The sequence below is a fragment of the Jaculus jaculus genome, chromosome 9 (assembly GCF_020740685.1).
Source record: "Jaculus jaculus isolate mJacJac1 chromosome 9, mJacJac1.mat.Y.cur, whole genome shotgun sequence".
NCBI classification, from domain to species: domain Eukaryota; kingdom Metazoa; phylum Chordata; class Mammalia; order Rodentia; family Dipodidae; genus Jaculus; species Jaculus jaculus.
The window spans coordinates 136985415-137006855 of record NC_059110.1 but is presented as its reverse complement, the minus strand read 5'-3'; the positions used below and the strand labels follow the sequence as shown (position 1 = coordinate 137006855).

Below are 21441 nucleotides of genomic sequence, written 5' to 3'. Positions count from 1 at the left end.
TGGCAGGAGGCTCTGGCATTTCCCCCTCTCTATAATGCTTGCAAATAAATAAAAGAAAATATTTCAAAAACTAGTCATAAAAAAAGTGTGCACAGGAAAAAGGTAGGCTTCTAAGAAGGGCATGAGCCAGCCTCCAATGCCTGGATTTCTTTTCTCAATTCCTGCTGGGAGTGGCAAACATTAGAAATTATCCTAGTCCTAAAAATAGCTTACTTCAACCAACCCATATTGTATGGCTAAATGACAGCAGAGATCACATTGGCCAAATCTGGATAATTTGTGTATTCAAAAGAATAAATAGAGTTAGAACAGAAGTGCCTGGCATGGGTGCCTAATACCATGTCTAGAAGCCATGGGTTATTAAAGGAAAATCCAAGTGCCAGCATGGGACACCTCCTGGTAAGTTGTTGGGTATAGAGGCCATTGAGCCTCCAAGACAATACAGGCTCTTGTACTTCTCTTGGTTGCCCACCAGAGCTAAATACTTAGACCCAGGGCTGGAAAGATGGCTTAGCGGTTAAGCGCTTGCTTATGAAACCTAAGGACCCCGGTTCGAGGCTCGATTCCTCAGGACCCACATTAGCCAGATGCACAAGGGGGCGCACGCATCTGGAATTCGCCTGCAGTGGCTGGGAGCCCTGGCATGCCCATTCTCTCTCTCTCTGCCTCTTTCTCTGTCTGTCGCTCTCAAATAAATAAATAAAAATAAACCAAAAAAACTAAAAAATACTTATATCCTATTGCTGAAGACACCCTGCTTTGGTTGCAGGATACAGAGAAATTAGGCTGGAGCTGAGCTGGAGGCTTCCTCCCTGCTGGCTGGCTGTCACAGTGCCAGAAGGTGGTGTGCAGACTGCCGTGGGGGAGAAGTCATCGACAGTCTGACCCAGTGGTGGACTCTGCATGCTACACACCTGACCAGGCCAAGCACTGGTGCAAAAATGGCATCCCAGGGCTGGGGAGATGGCTTAGCAGTTAAGGCACTTGCCCATGAAGCCTAAGGACCCAAGTTTGATTCCCTAATACTCATGTAAGCTAGATGCACAAGGTGGTGCATGTGTCTTCAGTGGCTGGGGGCCCTGGCACACCCATTCTCTTTCCTCTTTCTCTCTCTCTTTCACTCTTAAATAAATAAATATGTAAATAATATCAGGAAAAAAGTGGCATTCTAGTTTTTGAGGGGAGAACAACTGCTTTCTGATTGAATTTGAGGCCTGCTCCATAGGAGTTCATGCCAGGTACTGGAACCTAGTCAAAAGCCTACAGCTGGACAGGTCATGGGTCCTAGGATGGACACTGCTACTACTGTTTGGCAAAATGGATATGTTCTTTCCTTTAAACTGCCATCTGAATGCCCATGTTCATGCCCATGGTGAAATGCTTTCAGCTTTGATCAGAGTAACTTCTTTTTGCAGGGTGGGGGGGCACTGCTGGGAAGACTCAAAACTCAGTAAGTGCTGTGAAAAACAAGAGACTGGTGAGTGCTCAGAGCTAAATGGGACATCTGCATCCCTTCCTTCCAGGCTGTGGGAACACTATGGAAGAAGGATGGAAAGAATGTCAGAGGCAGAGGAAGGAGAAGAGTGCCGTGCAGCTCCGTCTTCTAGATGAGACACTTTTACGACCTCACCAAGGCTGTCATCACCTGACCAAGGCCAGCACAAGATCCGGCCATGACATTCTTCACGGCTGGTTTCCAAGAGGCTGATGGTGGGAGGGATGAGTGGACTGCAAAGGGAAATGAGAGGCCTTTGCAGGGATGGCAAATGTCCTGTACCAGCAAGGTGGTACGTTTAACTATGCAACCTCAGCACCTGGGTTCTATTGTGTGAAAATCATACCTCAATAAATAAGACCCAGAAAAGAAATAAAATCCTTAAAACATGAAACTAGGGCTGGAGAGATGGCTTAGCGGTTAAGCGCTTGCCTGTGAAGCCTAAGGACCCCGGTTCAAGGCTCGGTTCCCCAGGTCCCACGTTCGCCAGATGCACAAGGGGGCGCACGCGTCTGGAGTTCGTTTGCAGAGGCTGGAAGCCCTGGCACGCCCATTCTCTCTCTCTCCCTCTATCTGTCTTTCTCTCTGTGTCTGTCGCTCTCAAATAAATAAATTTAAAAAAAAAAACATGAAACTAAATTTATCCTAAGAAAAAAACTTACAGTTTTTCCAACGTAAAGCTCATCAGGAGGATGTTCTCAACTGTCGTAAGTTGAACGTGTGTTTTCCCCACGTCTCTGAAGGAGAAAGCCCAGACACTCATGATGAGCTCAGTACAAAGTCTGTACTTTAAAATATATTTTAAGCCCATGTACTTACTTAAAATTTGGCTTTTCTGTAAGAAACCTGGATTGAGCTTGTCTGTCATAGAAGATGATTTCAGAGAGCTCTTACTGAAGATGCTTGAGCTCACTGTTTACAGTAGCATATTAGTGACCTGGCTTTGCATAGAACCCTTTTGTGTCATTGTGTTCTCATTTTACTATTACATGCACCCCTATACCTACCACCATTTTCTCTTCCTTTCTTCCTTCTTTTAAATAACTATATACACCTATGCCTACGGAGCAACAGGCTTTCTGGGAGGAGGACATTCCCTCATGTGCTCGCGTGTTCCATGTCTCTGTGTGCTTCAGCCCTGGTCTGTACCCTGCTGGGTATCTTACCCACTATACAGCCTTTCTCCATCCTTTTCTTTGTCAATAATTGTTCTCAGTTACCTAGTTAAAACTAAAATTGTGACTCAAGGCAATATGTCCTGGATGAAAGTAAACAAGAAAAGCATAAATCAATTGAAGACTTGTAGGACTGGGGCTGGAGAGATGGCTTAGTGGTTAAGGTGTTTGCCTGCAAAGCCAAAGGACCTCAGTTAGATTCCCCAGGACCCATGTAAGCCAGATGCACAAGCTGGCGCATGCATCTGGAGTTCATTTGCAGTGGCTGGAGGCCCTGATTCGCCCATTCTCTCTCTCTCCCTCTCTCTCTAATAAATAAATAAATAAAGTTTTAAATCCCAGCACTTGGGAGGCATAGGTAGGAGAATTGCTGTGAGTTCAAGGCCACCCTGAAACTACATAGTGAATTCCAGGTCAGCCTGAGGTAGAGTGAGACCCTACCTCCAAAAACCAAAATAAATAAACAATAATAATAATGATAATGATAACAAAATAAAGTTTTAAAAAAGAGAATTATAAGATCACCACAGTACTTACAGATATTTTAGTGCTGGCAGCTTGAAAAGGTAAGGATCTTCAATAACTGTCAGAGGATTATGGTTGAGAATTCTGAAAAATGCCATGAAAAATGATTAGCATGTTTAGTGTGCATGTTACTTTAATTTTAAGTATTTTTTATTTATTTGAAAGTGACAGACAGAGAGAGAAAGAGGCAGAGAGAGAGAGAGAATGGGTGCACCAGGGCCTCCAGCCACTGCAAACAAATTCCAGATGCGTGTACCCCCTTATGCATCTGGGTAACATGAGTCCTGGGGAATCGAGCCTCAAACTGGGATCCTCAGGCTTCACAGGCAAGTGCTTAACCACTAAGCCATCTCTCCAGCCCTGTGTGAGACTTTTAAAAAAAACAACATTTTATTTATTTATTTGAGAGAGAGAAAAAGAGGTGGGAGGGGGAGGGGGAGAATGGGCATACCAGGGCCTCCAGCCACTGCAAACAAACTCCAGATGGATGTGCCACCTTGTGCATCTGGTTCATGTGGGTCCTGGGGAATCGAACCAGGATCCTTTGGCTTTGCAGGCAAATGCCTTAACCGCTAAGCCATCCCTCCAGCCCTGCATGAGACTTTTTGAAAGGTTAGAATTGCTTCTTTGATATGAAACATTTAAGGGAAAAAAAAAAACCACATTTTTTTCTATAAGCTCTCCTTAGGTTACATAAAAATAAAGTAGAAGAGAGACAGAGGAAATAATAGGTCACAAATTAAAATACTGGGGCTGGAGAGATGGCTTAGTGGCTAAGCACTTGCCTGTGAAGCCTAAGGACCCGATTTGAGGCTCGATTCCCCAGGACCCACGTTAGCCAGAAGCGCAAGGGGGTGCATGCGCCTGGAGTTCGTTTGCAGTGGCTAGAGGCCCTGGCATGCCCATTCTCTCTCTCTGCCTCTTTCTCTCTCTTTATCTGTCACTCTCAAATAAATAAATAAAAATAAACAAAAATAAACAAATTAAAATATCACACCTTCATGACATCGAATATATATAAGTAGAAGAACAGATTACTGGGGGCAGAAAAGGCCTAAGTGAGGTCAGGGGAAGAGATTGAGTAAAGGAAGGGTGGGGGGAGGGTTAATCAAAATTCAAGAGGGTATGAATAAGTCATATGGAAACCTACATTTTTGGACAATGGCATATCTAAAAGCCATAGATTGTTACTAGAAAAATTTTAGTGCCAGGGATGGGATACCTTCCAGTCAGTTGTTGGCCAGCGAGGTCCCTGATGCCTGCAAAACATTACAGGCCATTCCTGAGGTCCTTGGTTTCCCACCAGGAATAGATGGCAAGACCCTATTGCTGAAGACTGCACATACTTGGGCTGCAAGGTCACTGAGAAATCCTGCTGGAGCTGAGCTGAAAACCTTCTCCATGTAGACCAGCTGATAGAAAACTGGAAAAAGCTATGCTGTATGCAGTTCAATAGGAGAGAGAGAAATCACCAGTGGAGATATTCAACAGTGGACACTGCAAGCCTTATATTTGGCCAGCCAGGCCAAAAGAGCCAATAAGTGCAATAGTGGCATGTTGTTATGGGGGAAACCAAATGCCCTCTAATTTGACTAGAGGCCTGCTCCATGGGAGGAAATACATCTCCTGATACTGAAAACCTATGATGGGGGATGTTATGAGCCCTATGGGTGAAATGCTTGCTGGTGTCTGGCTAAATGCATATGTTATGCTCACTAAAGTACCTGGTAAGCACTTCTCTTAATGTTCATACCTATATTTTAATGCTACTCTCGCTTTTGGTTAGAGAAACTTCTCTTTTTAGATGGCAGTGACCTCTGGGATGACTCAGAAGGGATCATAGTGCTGAGAAGAAGTGACAGAGGAGTGTTCAGCACTGAAACATCTCCATTACACTTTCCAAGGCTCAGGATCCACTGCAGAAGAGGTGATGAAAAGAATGTAAGGACCGGGCTGGAGTGATGGCTTAGTAGTTAAGGCGCTTGCCTGAAAAGCCAAAGGACCTAGGTTTGATTCCCCAGTACCCATGTAAGCCAGATGCACAAGGTGATGGTGCAGGCATCTGCAGTTTGTTTGCAGTGGCTAGAGGCCCTGGCATGCCCATTCTCTATCTCTCTGTCTCAAATAAACAAAAAAAAAAAAATTAAATTCTTTTAAAGATTTTTTAAAAAGAATGTAAGAGCCAAAGGAAGGGCAGGATTCCTTACAATGCACTCTTCTAGACACAAAATGGCCTGGCTAGCCATGACCTTGCAGTGCCTGGCACTACCTACACAAGACCATCATAATAGGAGAAAAAGATGATGACATCAAAATAAAAGAGAGACTGATGGAGAGGGGGAGAGGATATGATGGAGAGTGGAGTGGTGAAGGAGAAAGTATAATGGTTTATCGTCTGTAATTATGTAAGTTGTCAGTAATAATAAATAATAATAAAATAACATATCACACCCTCTAAGGCTTGGAAGAGGTGGACAAAAGAATGTTAGAAGCAAAAGGTGAGGAGGAATACTCTGGAAGATGTCCAGGTACAAAGTGGCCATTGCATTCATATACCCACAGCATTGGCCTTTACCTGCACAAGACCTGCATAACGTTAGGCCCATCAACATGTTGCCATCGATGATGGAGGAGGGGGAAAATGACATCAGAACCAACTGGACTAGATGGAAAGAAGGTAATGTTCCATGGGAAGAGGGAAGAGGAGGACAAAAGAAAGTAATGGGAGGAAAAATAGCCCACATGCACAGTACTAGAGGCATCAGGATGAGGCTGTAGCTCCAAGGGAACTGGTGGTGCCTGGAGACCTCACTTGAGACATGTCTTGGTCTAATGCTAATCCCCCCTCCCATAGGTGTTTTGGAAGATGCCTACAGATGAGTGTTTTAACTATGGCAGCTGCATGAGGTGATGGATGACATTTGAGACAGAAAACAGCCTCAGTCACAAGCTGAGAAGGTGTCCCTGTAGGGACTTTGAGATGTTTCCACACCCTGGGGACACTGGGAGAGCACGAGCCATGTGTCTGGGAATGCACAAGGCCATACACATATGTGGGAAGAAGCACAGACTGAAAACAGCCTGGGAAAACGCTAAGATGGTCACCTGGCTGACCCTGAGGTCCTGCACAGGCCAAACAGCGAAGCTAAGGCAGAGAAAAAGCCCCTCACACCGACATGGCACCCACACCATTGCCCCCTGGAGGGCTTTGTGTTAGACTTTGCTCTGTGCAGCTCTGCCTGGCCTCCTTTCAGGCCGCTGGGAACTCTGCATGCGAGAGGAATCCAGACCTCACAAGTGGGACTTCAAGGACCATCCATCACGTATCAGATCAGCACCACGGGGCCCCATGACAGTGCTGACCTGCGTGGTGTCCTGTAGCGCCCATGCTCACAGTCACGACTAAGGAAAGCAGGGCGTGGCGGGGACGTTACCCAAGCCACTTGGCCTCTTGTGCCTTAGTTTCCTCACTGGAAAAGAATGAATATCCACTGGGACATAAGTGTCAGAGTGCACACAAGGCTTACACCCAGCTAACCACTTGCTACATGAGGCGTCTGACACAGAAATCAAGTCCACATGCGTTTGTCTTCTATTTCACTTACATCTTGGTTAAGAACTGCATTCCATGCCATGTCTGGAATGTTCCAAAGCTCACTTCTGTCATAAAGTTGCAGTTGAGATTTCTACAAAAGAGGACAGAAGTAAAATAATAAGAAGAAGAAAAAGAAGGAGGAGGAGGAATGTTCTTTCAGCACATTTCATTTGCCAGTGATTCTAATTAATTTATTATGAAACAAAGCCTCAGTGTTTTTCCACTCACTAAGAAAATCTCACTGTGGATGACATGAGCTTAGCATTCTATATGGATGTCCGCCCATGCAGTGCATCAGACAGCGAATGCTGTAAAGGCGATGAAGTGACCTTCTCTAGAACAGGCTTTCACGGTATCAGCTCCACTGACATGCTGGGCTGCACTGTTCTGTGTTGGGGAGGTGGGTCCTGTGCACCATAGGATGTTTAGCAGCATCCCTGGGCTGCCCACGGGCGGACAGTAGCACATCCACAGATGCCACATGCGGCCTCGGTGCAAAGCCACAGTGCTGTGTGATGACCCACTCTGACTCAGAAGAATTCTCACACTCAGCTCCTCTAGACACTGAACAGATGTGGCTTTCTACCAGTAAAAAATAAAAAATAAAAAATTAATTAGGGGCTGAAGAGATGGCTTAGTGGTTAAGGCACTTGCCTGTGAAGCCTAAGGACCCATGTTTGACTCTCCAGAGCCCTTGTAAGCCAGATGCACAAGGTGACACAAGCACACAAGGTCACACATGTGCACAAGGTAGTGCACATATCTGGAGTTTGATTACAGTGGCTGGAAGCCCTGGCATACTAATTCTCTCCCCCATCTCTCACGTTAAAAAAAAAAGGCCAGTTTGTCAAGGCCACCCTGAGACTACATAGTGGATTCCAGATCAGCCCAAGATAGAGTGAGACCCTACCTTGGTAAAACAAACAAACAAACAAACAAACAAAACAGGCCAGTTTGTTAGGCTTACCTCAAAAAAAAAAAAAAAAAAAAAAAAAACAACTAGTATACAAAATAATGGGCTTTGTTGTGACATTTTCATATATGGATATCATCATTGTCCTCTGCTCTTACTGTCCCTGCCGTTCTCCCCTGTCTATTCTCTTCCTCCTTTTTCTTATCCCCTTACCTCAACAGAGTCCCCACTCTGAATTCCTATATAAGTACATATATTCATGTATATTATGTATAAATTTAGATTTTACATATGAAAGAGAATTTGATATTTTGTTTTTTCCTCATTATCCCCTCTGATTCCTCAACCCTTTAGATTCCTTTCCTTTCTTTTCTTTTTTTTTGAGGTAGGGTCTCACTCTGGCTCAGGTTGACCTAGAATTCACTATGTAGTCTTAGGGTGGCCTTGAACTCATGGCAATCCTCCTACCTCTGCCTCCCAAATCCTGGGATTAAAGGCATGAGCCACCATGCCTGCAAGATTCTTTTCTTGACATGCGCATGTGTGTGTAAATGTGCAAGGCACTGCTAGGTTTGGTTCCCAGAGCAAAAGACAATCATGTATCTAGTTGCTACATATGAGAGAAAAGATGTGATATTTGTCTTTCTGAGTCTGGCTAATTTCCAACTAGCAAAATTTTAATTAACTTGTAAAATAAGCAACAAAGTGGGTTATAAAATTCCAAATATGAGTTACATTTATAACTTACAAAGTCTTCAGAAACGGTAATGAGTCGAATGTCCCTCTTTCAATGTAGCGTATTTTATTGCAGTGTAAATCTCTAGCAAAAGTGAAAGGAAAACATTGCTGTGATTAGCTATTTGATATCAAATTAATTAGATAAATAGTAGAATTAAAAATTGGTAATACTGAATACTTTGGTTTGTCTAAACTTTTGGAATTGAATTTGAATTTTGTAGAGCCCCTAACCAACCCAGACCTCTCCTACAGTCCTTCATGATTTTCTTTTTATTTTATTTTCTTTTTAATTTTTTTGTTTATTTTTATTTATTTATTTGAGAGTGACAGAGAGAAAGAGGGAGAAAGAGAGAGAGAGAGAGAGAGAGAGAGAGAGAGAGAGAGAGAGAGAGAGAGAATGGGCACGCCAGGGCCTCCAGCCACTGTAAACGAACTCCAGACGCGTGCGCCCCCTTGTGCATCTGGCTAACGTGGGTCCTGGGGAATTGAGCCTGGGATCCTTAGGCTTCACAGGCAAGCGCTTAACCGCTAAGCCATCTCTCCAGCCCCCTTCATGCTTTTCTTATGTAAACATATATAACTATAGATACTGATAGATTTTGGAGATTTTTTTTCTTCTTTTTTAAGGTAGAGTCTCGCTATATCCCAGGCTGACCTGGAATTCACTCAGTAGTCCTCCTACCTCTGCCTCCAAAATGCTGGGATTAAAGGCGTGCACCACTACGCCCTGCTGGTGATAGTTTTTTTTTTTTTTTTTTTTGGTTTTTCGAGGTAGGGTCTGATTCTATCCCAGGATGACCTGAGTTCACTATGAAGTCTCAAGGTAGCCTAGAAGTCAGGGTGATCCTCCTACCTTGGCCTCCCGGAGTGCTGCACCGCCACACCCAGCTTAAGTGACTTTTTTTGAGAGAGAAAGAGACGCGTGATGAGGGAGGGGCAGAGAATGGATGTGCCAGGACCTTCAGCCACTGCAAACGAACTCCAGCGCGCATGTGTGACTTGTGGGGTTTGTTGTTGTTGTTGTTTTGCTTTTTTTGTTTGTTTCTTTGTTTGTGGTTTTCAAGGTAGGGTCTCTGGCCCAGGCTGACCTGGAATTCACTTTGCAGTCTCAGTTTTCCAACTCCCAAGTTCTGGCAAGGTCTTTCTGTGTAGACCCAGCTGGTTTCAGACTCCTAGTCGCCCTGCTTCTGTGCCGAGTCCTGGGGTTGCAGGCTCACAGCCGCCTCGGTCCTTCCCTGGGGTAACTACTAAGCCATATGAAGATTAATCTTCACTGAGTCCATGGCTGATCAAGATGTGGATCCTGGGCTGGAGAGATGGCTTAGCGGTTAAGCGCTTGCCTGTGAAGCCTAAGGACCCCGGTTAGAGGCTCGGTTCCCTAGGTCCCACGTTAGCCAGATGCACAAGGGGGCGCACGCGTCTGGAGTTCGTTTGCAGAGGCTGGAAGCCCTGGCGCGCCCGTTCTCTTTCTCTCCCTCTATCTGTCTTTCTCTCTGTGTCTGTCGCTCTCAAATAAATAAATAAATAAAATTTTAAAAAGTGAGATCTTCTTATCCTATATTAAAAAAAAAAAAAAGATGTGGATCCTGGCTGGAGGAAGCAGGTCAACGGGGACAAGCCTTTTGAAGCGTGTGTCTTGCTCCTGTGTCCCTTCTCTCTTCAGCTTTGCTCTGCCACACCCTTTTGCCATGATGCTCTATTTCTTTCTTTTTTAAATATTTATTTTTATTTATTTATTTATTAAAGATGGAGAGAGGGAGAGAGGAAGGGAGGGGGAGAGAGAGAGAGAATGACACACCAGGGCCTCTAGCCACTGCAAACGAACTCCAGACGCAAGCGCCACCATGTGCATCGGGCTTACGTGGGTCCTGGAGAATTGAACCTGAGTCCTTAGGCTTGCAGGCATGTGCGTTAACTGCTAAACCTTCTCTCCAGCCTTAAAAAAATTTTATTTGAGAGAGAAAGAGAGAGAGAGAGAGAGAGAGAGAGAGAGAGAGAATGGGTGTGCCAGGGCTTTTCAGCTGCTCTGAACAAATTCCAGATGCGTGCGCCCCCTTGTGCATATGCACTGCATTGCTGCTTGCATCACCGTGCATCTAGCTTACATGATTGGAATCTGAGTTCTTTGGCTTCACTTGCGAGCATTTTAACAGCCAAGTCATCTCTCCAGCCCTAATGCTGTAGGTCAACACAGAACCATAAACAATAGAGCCAGCTGACATGGACCAAGACCTCTGAAATCAAGGGCCAAAATAAGCCTCTCTTCCTTTAAGTTGCTCTTATCAGGTATTTTAAGCACATGGACCAAAAAGTGACTAGCACAAGCCCTTTAAAAATGTAAAAGCTGTTTGTCAATATGTTCTTAGCAGTTCAACTGAACGAATTCATAAAGATGACTATATATCAACGACAAAAAAAAAGTAAAAGCTAGGCTGGAGAGATGGCTTAGCAGTTAAGGCTCTTGCCTGCAAAGCCTAAGGACCCAGGTTTGACTCTCAAGATCCCACTATAAGCCAGATGCACAAAGGTGAGGCACACTCTCTCTAGGTGGTGGCACAAGCATCTGGAGTTTGATTGCAGTGGATGAAGCCCTGGCATGCCAATTCTCTCTGTGTGTGTCTTTGTTTGTCTCTCTAAAATTAAAAAAAAATGTAAAAGCTGGGGTGTGGGGCCTGGAAAGATGGCTTAGGTGCTTGCCTGCAAAGCCTAAGGACCCAGGTTCGATTTCCCAGTATCCATATAAAGCCAGATGCACAAAGTGGTACATGCATCTAGAGTTTGTTTACAGTGGCTGGAGGCCCTGGCATGCCCATGCTTTCCCGCCCCCCCCCCCCAACTGTCCCTCTCTGCTTACAAATTAAGTAATTACAATTAAAATGTAAAAACTGGGGCTAGGAAGAAGCGAGGTGGTTAAAGGTGCTTGTGTGGAAAGCTTTATGGCCCAGGTTCAATTTCCCAGCACCCAGATTAAGCTGGGTGCAAAGTGCCACATGCATCTGTGACCCCAATGTGCTTATGGTAATGGCAGGAGAGCCAGGAGAATCCAAAGTTTGCAGGCCAACTAGTCTTGCATTTATTTGCAGTCTGGCAGTTCATTTGCAGCAGCAGGAACCCTGTCTCAAAAAAGGTGGAGCACAAGACACCTCGAAATTGTCCTCTGATCTCCATGCACATGCTGAGGCACAAACACACACACACACACACACACACACACAGAGAGAGAGAGAGAGAGAGAGAGAGAGAGAGAGAGAGAGAGAGAAAATTATTTTTTTAAATTTAAAAACCATTTTTTTTCAAGGTGGGGTCTCACTCTGGTCCAGACAGACCTGGAATTCACTATGGAGTCTCAGGGTGGCCTTGAACTCACAGCTATCCTCCTACCTCTGCCTCCCAAGTGCTGGGATTAAAGGCATGTGCCACCATGCCCAGCTCCTTGTTTGCTTTTCATTTTTTAATAATCATAACTCAGACTTTATTGCTTATTAGTTACATCATTCCATATAACTTTAATTAAACAGACTTTGAGAAAATATACTGGGAGTGTTAAACAGATGATGGCAATATTGATGAAAGTGTTCAAGTGTTTTGTATATGGTAACGAGAGGTACCACTGCCATTATCATCCCCAGAAATTGATACATTCCATATAAAAAGAGTAAAGGGCTGGAGAGATTTCTTAACGGTTAAAGTACTTGCCTGCAAAGCCCAGGGACTCCGGTTCAACTCCCCAGGACTCATGTAAGCCAGATGCACAAGGACACATGCATCTGGAGTTTGTTTGCAGTGGCTGGAGGCCCTGAGTGCCCATTCTCTGCCTGCCTCTTTCTCTCTCTCCCTCTCTCTCTAAATGAATAAAAATAAAAAGAGGGGCTGGAGAGATGCTTAGTGGTTAAGCACTTGCCTATGAAGCCTAAGGACCCTAGTTCAAGGCTTGATTCCCCAGGACCCACATTAGCCTGATGCACAAGGGGGTGCTCGCGTCTGGAATTCGTTTGCAGTGGCTGGAGGCCCTGGCGCACCCATTCTCGTGCTCTCTTTCTCTTTCTCTGCCTCTTTCTCTCTCTGTCTGTCGCTCTCAGATAAATGAACAAAAAATAAAAATAAAAAGAGTAAAAACAGTTCATTGGCATTTAACTAGCATTTTTCTTTGTAATTGAAGAACCATAAGCTTGACCAGTTTCATAATCTTCAGAGCAGAACAAACACATATTTTTCATCACAAGATTTCTTAAAAGAAAAAAAATCAAATCAATATGACAATAAAACTACTCACACCTTGAAAACAAAAGATGTCATCATCTAATGCTCCTCTATTTCAATATTAACCCAAGAAGCAAAATTTGACTCAGCTTTTCACAAGGAGAGTTAACTCTTCACTGTTACTATTCTCACTTTACAGCACACAATTTAACTGAAGCCAAGACTAACTTTGTCAAAGTCTATGGATATATCTCAAACTGTTCTTATGCTAAGATAAAGTCTTTAATAAAAGTTAATTATTCTTTAAAACCTCAGACATAAGCTATTCAAGTATAATGTGACATATTAACAACCCCCCGACCTTTCTGGATATAACAGGAGTTCTAAGTGTTCCTCAAGCCGGGGACAGACACACAGTCACTGTAAATCACATAAGCATCAGTAAATTTCCTAGTAAACTGTAGCAATAGTTTCTCTACTAGTGATTTAAAAAAAATATTTTATTTATTTATTTATTTGACAGAAAGAGAGAGAGGGCGACAGAGAGAGAATGGGCATGCCAGGGCCTCTTGCCACTATAAACGAACTCCAGATGCAAACTCCAGACATATGTGCCCCGTTGTGTATCTGGCTGACATGGGTCCTGGGGAATTGCACCTGGGTCCTTTGGCTTTGCAGGCAAATGCCTTAACCATTAAGCCATCCCTCCAGCCCCTGGTAGTAACTTTTTTTTTTAAAATTTTATTTTATTTTTATTTTTATTTTTAAAATTTTTATTAACATTTTCCATGATTATAAAATATATCCCATGGTAATTCCCTCCCTCTTTTTTTTTTTTTTAACAAGCATGTGTAACAGTTCAGCATTGGAAAGACTTCTACATATAGTACTGAAAAGACACAGGGCAAAAAACACATTTGCATACTTAAAAAGACAGTACAAAAAAAAACAAAAAAAAAACCTTCCCAAACCCTCACAACTTGAAATGTGGTTTTATGATGTGCCTACTTAAAGACCTCAGTCATCCACTAATTAAAAATACCACAATATGCTGGGCGTGGTGGCGCATGCCTTTAATCCCAGCACTTGGGAGGCAGAGGTAGGAGGATCGCTGAGAGTTTGAGGCCACCCTGAGACTACACAGTGAATTCCAGGTCAGCCTGAGCCAGAGTGAAACCCTACCTCGAAAAACCAAAAAAAAAAAAAAAAAAAAAAAAACCCACAATAGCAGATAAACAGAAATTTATTAAAATCACTATCTCCAACAATACAAAATTAAATATTAAGGCATCTTTTACTCCCATCCTGGTATATGCAACAAAGATAAGTGTTGTAAATAAGAGCCAGCATTTATTCAAATGTTTCTTAAAGTATTTGGCAAATTTGTTTTCCAGTTCTCTTATTACACCTACCACTGAAAGCTCTCCTGATCAATGACTTCGACTCAAATCAAGAAAAAAGTAACGCTGGGCGTGGTGGCACATGCCTTTAATCCCAGCACTAGGAAGGCAGAGGTAGGAGGATCACCGTGAGTTCAAGGCCACCCTGAGGCTGCATAGTGAATTCTAGGTCAGCCTGGACTACAGCGAGACCCTACCTCGAAAAAACAAAACAAAAAAAAGTATAAATACATCAGTTTATTAAAGGGAAGCAGTTCACTGTTGAAAAATTAAGATTAACTACAAAGAGAATCATGTAAAGTTCATATACCAATATTAAATTTTTTCCCAAAGCAAATTATGCCTTAGTCATTAAGCAGAAAAGAGATGGAGACTTTCAGATGAGCAGCCTGGGGATCCAGGCTCATGGCATGTAACAACTGTAGCTAAGTATTTGGCTCTACTGGGATGGCAGGATGGAAAGGGCTTGGACTCCTTTAACATTTACCACATCCCCTAGATAAGACCATATACATTAACACTGACTATGGTTCCCCACCGTCGTCCATTTAACAGAGCTCTACAGGCTTTATAATATAACCAGGTCTCTTCATGATCTTTCCCCTTACGTGTTTAAGAAATATACAAAAGAACTGTATCTTGTAAAAAGCCAGTTTTATACTCCCCCAAATAATGAAGGGTGCTGACCCAATTTACTTTTCAAAGGGAGTTCTTACTTTTTCTTGGTTTCTAAGTACTATTCATCTTCTTTAGAGCCAGTTTTGCTTAATTGCTTCATGACATCAACCCAGTTCCGGCCTCGAGGAAGTTCCCCTTTATGATGTGTTTTACCTGCCAGCGTACGATTCAGTGCTTTAGAAAGCTGTTCTATTTTGTCTTTTTTTCCGACTTGATGGGCTGTATTAGGAGTGTCACCTGAGAGGATGTTGGTTATGGAAGTTGTGGACTTAATGGGATGGTGATTCTCCATGAACTGCTCTTTATTGTCCTTGGCCTATTCAATAATGAATAGGTCATAGCGGTTCCAGACTGACTTCCTCTGCTTCCTGTACCTTGGCTAATGTACTCGGCTTTATAGCTGAGGAAATGGTGTTGTTAAAAAAAAAGCATTCATGGGCTGGAGAGATGGCTTAGCGGTTAAGCGCTTGCCTGTGAAGCTTAAGGACCCCGGTTCGAGGCTCGGTTCCCCAGGTCCCACGTTAGCCAGATGCACAAGGGGCGCATGCGTCTGGAGTTCGTTTGCAGAGGCTGGAAGCCCTGGCGCGCCCATTCTCTCTCTCTCCCTCTATCTGTCTTTCTCTCTGTGTCTGTCACTCTCAAATAAATAAATTTAAAAAAAAAAAAAAGCATTCATATGTAAGAGCCAAAGGAAGGGTAGGACTCCTTACAACATGCTCCCTCCAGACACAAAATGGCCTGGATATCCATGGCCTCACAGTGCCTGACACTACCTGCATAAGAACATCATCATAAGAGGAAGAAAAGATCATGACATCAAAATAAAAGAGAGACTGAGATGGGAAGGGGATATGATGGAGAATGGAGTTTCAAAGGGGTAAGTGGGGGTAGGGAGGGTATTACCATGGGGTATTTCTTATAATCATGGAAGTTGTTAATAAAAATAAAATTATTTAAAAAAAGCATTCATAGATGTAACTGGAGGCGTTTAGGGATAGGTTTCTGTCCAGGAAACCTCTCTTAAGAAGGCTTTGGGATCACCATTTTCACCTATCCTATATTGAAATGAAACTGGACTTAATTCCCGGAAGCTTTCATCACCTTCATAAATAGAACGAAAAGCTTCCAGTTCCATCTCCTGGTCCTCGCCGGCCCCCATCGCGCCTGCGCCTCCCGGGTGCAGTGGCCCGGAAGCCCGGGCGCCCCCTTCCAAGCCTCAGCCGAGGGGTCCCCTCCCCGCCACCGCCGATGTTAGTTCACACCCTTGTGCCCTGACCTCCCTGTTTGGTTTTTGAGAGCGGACTTTGCTGGGCGGCCTGGAACTCACTTCACAGAGCAGCAAGGACTCAGAGCGCAGCAGTTCTCCTGAGTGCCAGCTGGCAGGCGTGGGGCACCACACCCAGCTGACAACTGCAGAATGTCGACGCTGGTAGAGTTTTTAGCATTTAATTTTAACCCTTGTTCATTTCACACATAGTTCATAGCTCACAACTCACGAATAAATATGATTAACTTACAAATACCGGAGGGAGAGCAGACCTTCAAAGGTATCCTTGTGTAATTCAGTCAGCTGATTGTCACTGAGAATTCTGGAGGGTGAAAAGGTTATTTCAGGGGCAGAATTCATCAAACAGATGAAGACTAACTACCCAGTGGTGAAATAGGGGTGGTGGGGGGTGGAGACAATGAATGCTGTCATGTTCTGTTGCCTGGGTATAAGCTGGTGCTACTTGTTTAGGCCAACAAAATCTCTAATTGATAGGGCTGGAGAAATGGCTTAGCAGTTAAGGCATTTGCCTGCGAAGCCAAAGGCCCCATGTTCGATTCCCCAGGACCCACATCAGCCAGATGCACACGGGGCACATGCATCTGGAGTTTGTTTACAGTGGTTAGAAGGCCTGGCATGCCCATTCTCTTTCTGTTTGTCTCTCTTCTCTCACTCTCTGCTTGCAAATAAGTAAATAAAAAATTAACCTTATAATTTATAATAGTTTTCAGTCTAGTAATTCCATTTCTCAATATGTAGTCTATTGGGCTGGAGAGATGGCTTAGCGGTTAAGCGCTTGCCTGTGAAGCCTAAGGACCCCAGTTCGAGGCTCGGTTCCCCAGGTCCCACGTTAGCCAGATGCACAAGGGGGCGCACGCGTCTGGAGTTCGTTTGCAGAGGCTGGAAGCCCTGGCGCGCCCATTCTCTCTCTCTCCCTCTATCTGTCTTTCTCTCTGTGTCTGTCGCTCTTAAATAAATAAATAAAAAATTTAAAAAAATATATGTAGTCTATTAAAAATACTTGCTGTCCATTGCAGCCATGTAACAAGAAACCTGGACCTGCACTCAATAACAGCAGTGTGCGATTCCATTCACCATGATTTATACACACTACAAATCACTATTCAGGACATGAAATAGATAGGTAACCCTCTACACAGGATAAGGTGAAACTAGCAAGTTGCAGGATGTTACCATTTATGCAAAAAGGAGATATGAAAACCATATTTTGCTATATCGAGCCATGTCTGGAAAGGTAAATACCACACTCAGAGCAGTGGCTATGTCAGGGGTGGTGGTAAAAGGACAAAAGGAAGGTTTTCACTACACCTGTATTTCATGTGTCTCCATTACAAATGTAATCGTGTGTTATTTCTACATTGAAAAGTGACTTAAGTTGTCCCTTATTTCGAAGAAAGTCCACAACATTTAATTAATTTTTTTTTTTTTTTTTTTACTGGTGAGGGTCCAATTTATGGTCTCACACATGCTAGGCAAGTGCTCAGCCAGTGAGCCACACCTCCAGTCCCTATGAAATTCATTATTTTAAATAATCATAGAATCTCAATCAATACAGGTAGATTATTTCAATCACACAGAGAAAGTACCTTGCCTAAAAAGTATTGACTTCAAAATTCTGAACTCCAAATAACCTTGCAACGTAACATTTTGAATTCATATTTGGAGATCACATACTCACAGTTTCTCAGTCCACGGATATTCTTTCCATACCCTCTTATCGACGTCTGAAATTTTATTTCCTTGGAAATTTCTGGAAGAAACAGTTCAAATGCTTAAATAAGTAGGGCACACTTAGGTAAGTGGCTGCAACCTCATGGAGGTATTCAAGGGAAGAACACCATCAGTCACACCGCTTCAAGCTACACAGAGAAAATAAAGAAAAGCCAGCGGCCAGCCTAACCCTGAGCTATGCACAGTTAATAAAGGAAAAACAAAACAAAACGGCAGCTATCCTACTTCAGAGCTATGACAAGTAAATAAAGAAAAAGAAAACCCAGCAGCTACTCTACTTCAAAGCTATGCAGAGTAAATGAAGGGGAAAAAAAGTCCCAGGACCTATGATACTTCAGAACTATGCAGAGTTAATAAAAAAGAAAACCAGGGCTGGAGAGATGGCTTAGCGGTTAAGGCACATGTCTGTGAAATCCAAGGACCCAGGTTCAATTCTCCAGGTCTCACATAAGCCACACAGTGGCACATGCATCTGGAGTTCATTTGCAGTGGCTAGAGGTCCTGGAACACCCATTCTGACTCTCTTTCTCTCTCTCTCTGTCTCTCTCCCTTTCCATTTCTTTCTCAAATAAAAAACAAAAGAAAACCAGCAGCCATCTTCCTTCAGAACTATGAAGTTAGTGAGGAAACAATGTGGGGCCACCGGCACAAACAAGAGTCATTTCCTCGGAAATTGAACTTTGATCAGATTTCTTTGACAGTGAATACCTGTTTAACTATTTAGATTGTAAGGTGTATATATATATTTTTAATCAAGATCTCTTCCTTTCCTGGATTCCATTATTTAGGTTCCCCCCACCCCTCCATTGGGAATATATCCATGAATGACACATGTTTAAGAGAAATGTTTGAGGCCAGTGTGGTAGCATACACTTTTAATCCCAGCACTTGGGAGTCTGAGGTAGGAGGATTGCCTTGAGGTAGAGGCTGCCTTGAGACTACATAGTGAAATACAGGTCAACCTGGGCTAGAGCAAGACCCTACTTCAAAAAACCAAAAAAAAAAAAAAGAAGAAAAAAAGTTTATTCTGATTCAACCCTGTGATTAACTGTATCTTTACTTTTGTTGTTGTTTGTTTTTTGAGGTAGAGTCTCACTTTAGCCCAGGCTGACCTGGAATTCACTATGGAGTCTCAGGCTGGTCTTGAACTCATGGTGATCCCCCTACCCCTTCCTCCTGAGTGCTGGGATCAAAGGCATGTGCCTCCATGCCCAGCTTGTATCTTTACTTTTAATGCTCTTTTTTTTAATTTTTATTTATTTATTAGAGAGAGACAGAAGAAAGAATGGGCATGCCAAGGCCTCTAGCCAGTACAAATGAATTCCAAATGCATGTGCTACCCTGTGTACCTGGCTTACATGGGTATAGGGAATTGAACCAGCACCCACTGTGTAGTCAGCCCGAAGTCCTGTCTGCCCTTCCTCTGCAGAGGTCCTGGGCTTTTCTTTCCACTGCCAGCAAGATGGTGCCGACTCGCCCTTCTCACTTCATCCTAGATGGAGCCGGAGCTTCCTAAGAGCTACTCCCGAGCTGCGTGGCCCTCTGGAAACCACTATGCACACGGCTGCTAAGATGACCCGAGATCTGGTGGGGCGGCACGTGCCTAAAACCCCGACACTCGAGAGGCTGAGGCAGGAGGACCATGAGCTCTATACCTGTACCTACGTGTACTATATGGGAAGGTTCTGTCTAAAAAAAAAAAAAAAGGGGGGGGGCTGGAGAGATGGCTTAGCGGTTAAGTGCTTGCCTGTCAAGCCTAAGGACCCTGGTTCGAGGCTCGGTTCCCCAGGTCCCATGTTAGCCAGATGCACAAGGGGGCGCACGCGTCTGGAGTTCGTTTGCAGTGGCTGGAGGCCCTGGCGTGCCCATTCTCTCTCTCTCCCTCTATCTGTCTTTCTCTCTATGTCTGTCGCTCTCAAATAAATAAATAAAAAATGAACAAAAAAATTTTTTTTTAAATCCTCATTTTCCTCTTTTTTTTTTTTTTTTTGGTTTTTCGAGATAGGGTCTTGCTCTAGCCCAGGCTTCATTTTCCTCATTTTAAAAATATTTATTTATTTGCAAGCAGAGAGATAGATAGGTAGATAGGTAGAGAGGCAGAATGGACACACTAGGGCCTCCAGACACTGCAAACTACAGACACATGTGCCACCTTGTGCATCTGGCTTTACATGGGCCCTAGGGAATCAAACTCCGGTTGTTAGGCTTTGCAGGCCAGTGCCTTAACTGCTGAGCCGTCGCTCCAGCCCATTCCCCCCATTTTCATCTCTTGCTTGAAAATATCCAATGGCTCTCCATACCTCACAGTGTGACTTTCCAACCACCATAATTGCCATTGAAGGATTTTTCCTGATTTTTTTTCATTGTTTTCTTACCCAATTTTTTGCAGGCAGACTGATCTATGTAAATCCTCAGCATTTCTGCAGACATGCCTGTGTCTTGACTCCACTCCTTGGTGGGTTTTTCCCTCTCACAATTATGCAGTTTTTGAGCCAAAGGTAATGTTTCAGCTTATCCATGTTTTTCCCTAACCTCTGACCTCAGCACTTAGGGTGTGAAAGACCATGGCCCGTATAGTCTGCATGCTCTTTTAGTGCTCAGTTATGCACCATCTCCTTTTTATGCCTTTTCCTTTCTTCCCATCTACCATTTATTTGTTCTGAAGACATAGAGTGAAACCCTATGTAACTGGAAAACAAAAAGGATGAGCTCTGGACATAAATTAGGAATTAATAATAATTGTTTTGTTTTTGTTTTTCAAGGTAGGGTCTCACTCTAGCTCAGTCTGACCTGGAATTCACTATGTAGTCTCAGGGTGGCCTTGAACTCACAGTAATCCTCCTACCTCTGCTTCCCGAAAGCTGGGATTAAAGGCGTGTGCCACCACGCCTGGCGGATTAATAATTTTAATAGCTATCATTCATATGTCTTAGATACTGATGCATAATATATATTCACTCATCTTAATCTCACCACAAATATCTACATATATGTTAGATACTGAAGTGAATACATGTATTCGCTCACACAACAAGCTTATAAAACGTTAGCTATCAAAAGCCCCATGTTACAGGTGAGGAAGCTGAGTCACAGAGCTAAGTAACCTGTCCCCAGTTGCAGAGTTAATCCAGGAAGGACCTGGTGCTAAGCCCGGGCAGTCTGGTTCCAGAACGGACTCTTACCCACTGTGGTGTCAGCACTGGAGATGTAAACTAGAGGAGGAGCGGGTGTGGAAAAGCGGGCGTGGAAAAGCGGGCGTGGAAAAGCGGGTGTGGAAAAGCAAAGGCTACGCAGTGCTGCAACAGGATGCCCTGGCAAGGCCCTGCGGGCAGGGCAGGGGCTCACGCGCAGAGGACTGGGCAGGGGCGCTGCGGTGAGAAGAGTGGAGAGAAGGAAAGGCTGAGAGCGCAGGGGAGAGCAGAGAGCCCGTCAGTGTGGGCTGAGGGCCGAGGAAGGAAAGGCGGCTCTTACAAGGTGGTGAAGGTGCCATTGTAGCTGCTGGGCTCGAGCACGGGCACTTGGTGGAGCTCCTGCCCTGGGCTGAGACCAACGCAGGACAGTGTCTCGTTTTGGCACCAGCAGAGCTTGCATATGTTGCCGCCTGTGGTCACAGTTTGATCCTTTAACACAGCAGAGTCATTTATGGAACTTCCAGAATACTCGGGTATGGTTCCCGCGTCCAGAGAAAGAGCAGTGATTTCAG

General features: G+C 43.9%; 1 protein-coding gene and 1 pseudogene across 1 annotated transcript in view; both read right to left on the bottom strand.

Moving 5' to 3' along the window:
- Positions 1–21441, bottom strand: part of LOC123463558 (leucine-rich repeat-containing protein 37B-like) — a 42512-nt gene that overhangs the window by 20026 nt on the left and 1045 nt on the right. The window contains exons 2-8 of the mRNA XM_045159576.1: positions 21210–21358; positions 17686–17757; positions 16237–16308; positions 8452–8523; positions 6801–6881; positions 3208–3279; positions 2158–2232 (exon numbers count right to left, since the gene is read on the bottom strand). Coding sequence (XP_045015511.1) covers positions 2158–2232; positions 3208–3279; positions 6801–6881; positions 8452–8523; positions 16237–16308; positions 17686–17757; positions 21210–21358 — 593 coding nt within the window. The remainder of the gene's footprint in view (positions 1–2157; positions 2233–3207; positions 3280–6800; positions 6882–8451; positions 8524–16236; positions 16309–17685; positions 17758–21209; positions 21359–21441) is intronic.
- Positions 14778–15878, bottom strand: LOC123463463 (annotated as a pseudogene).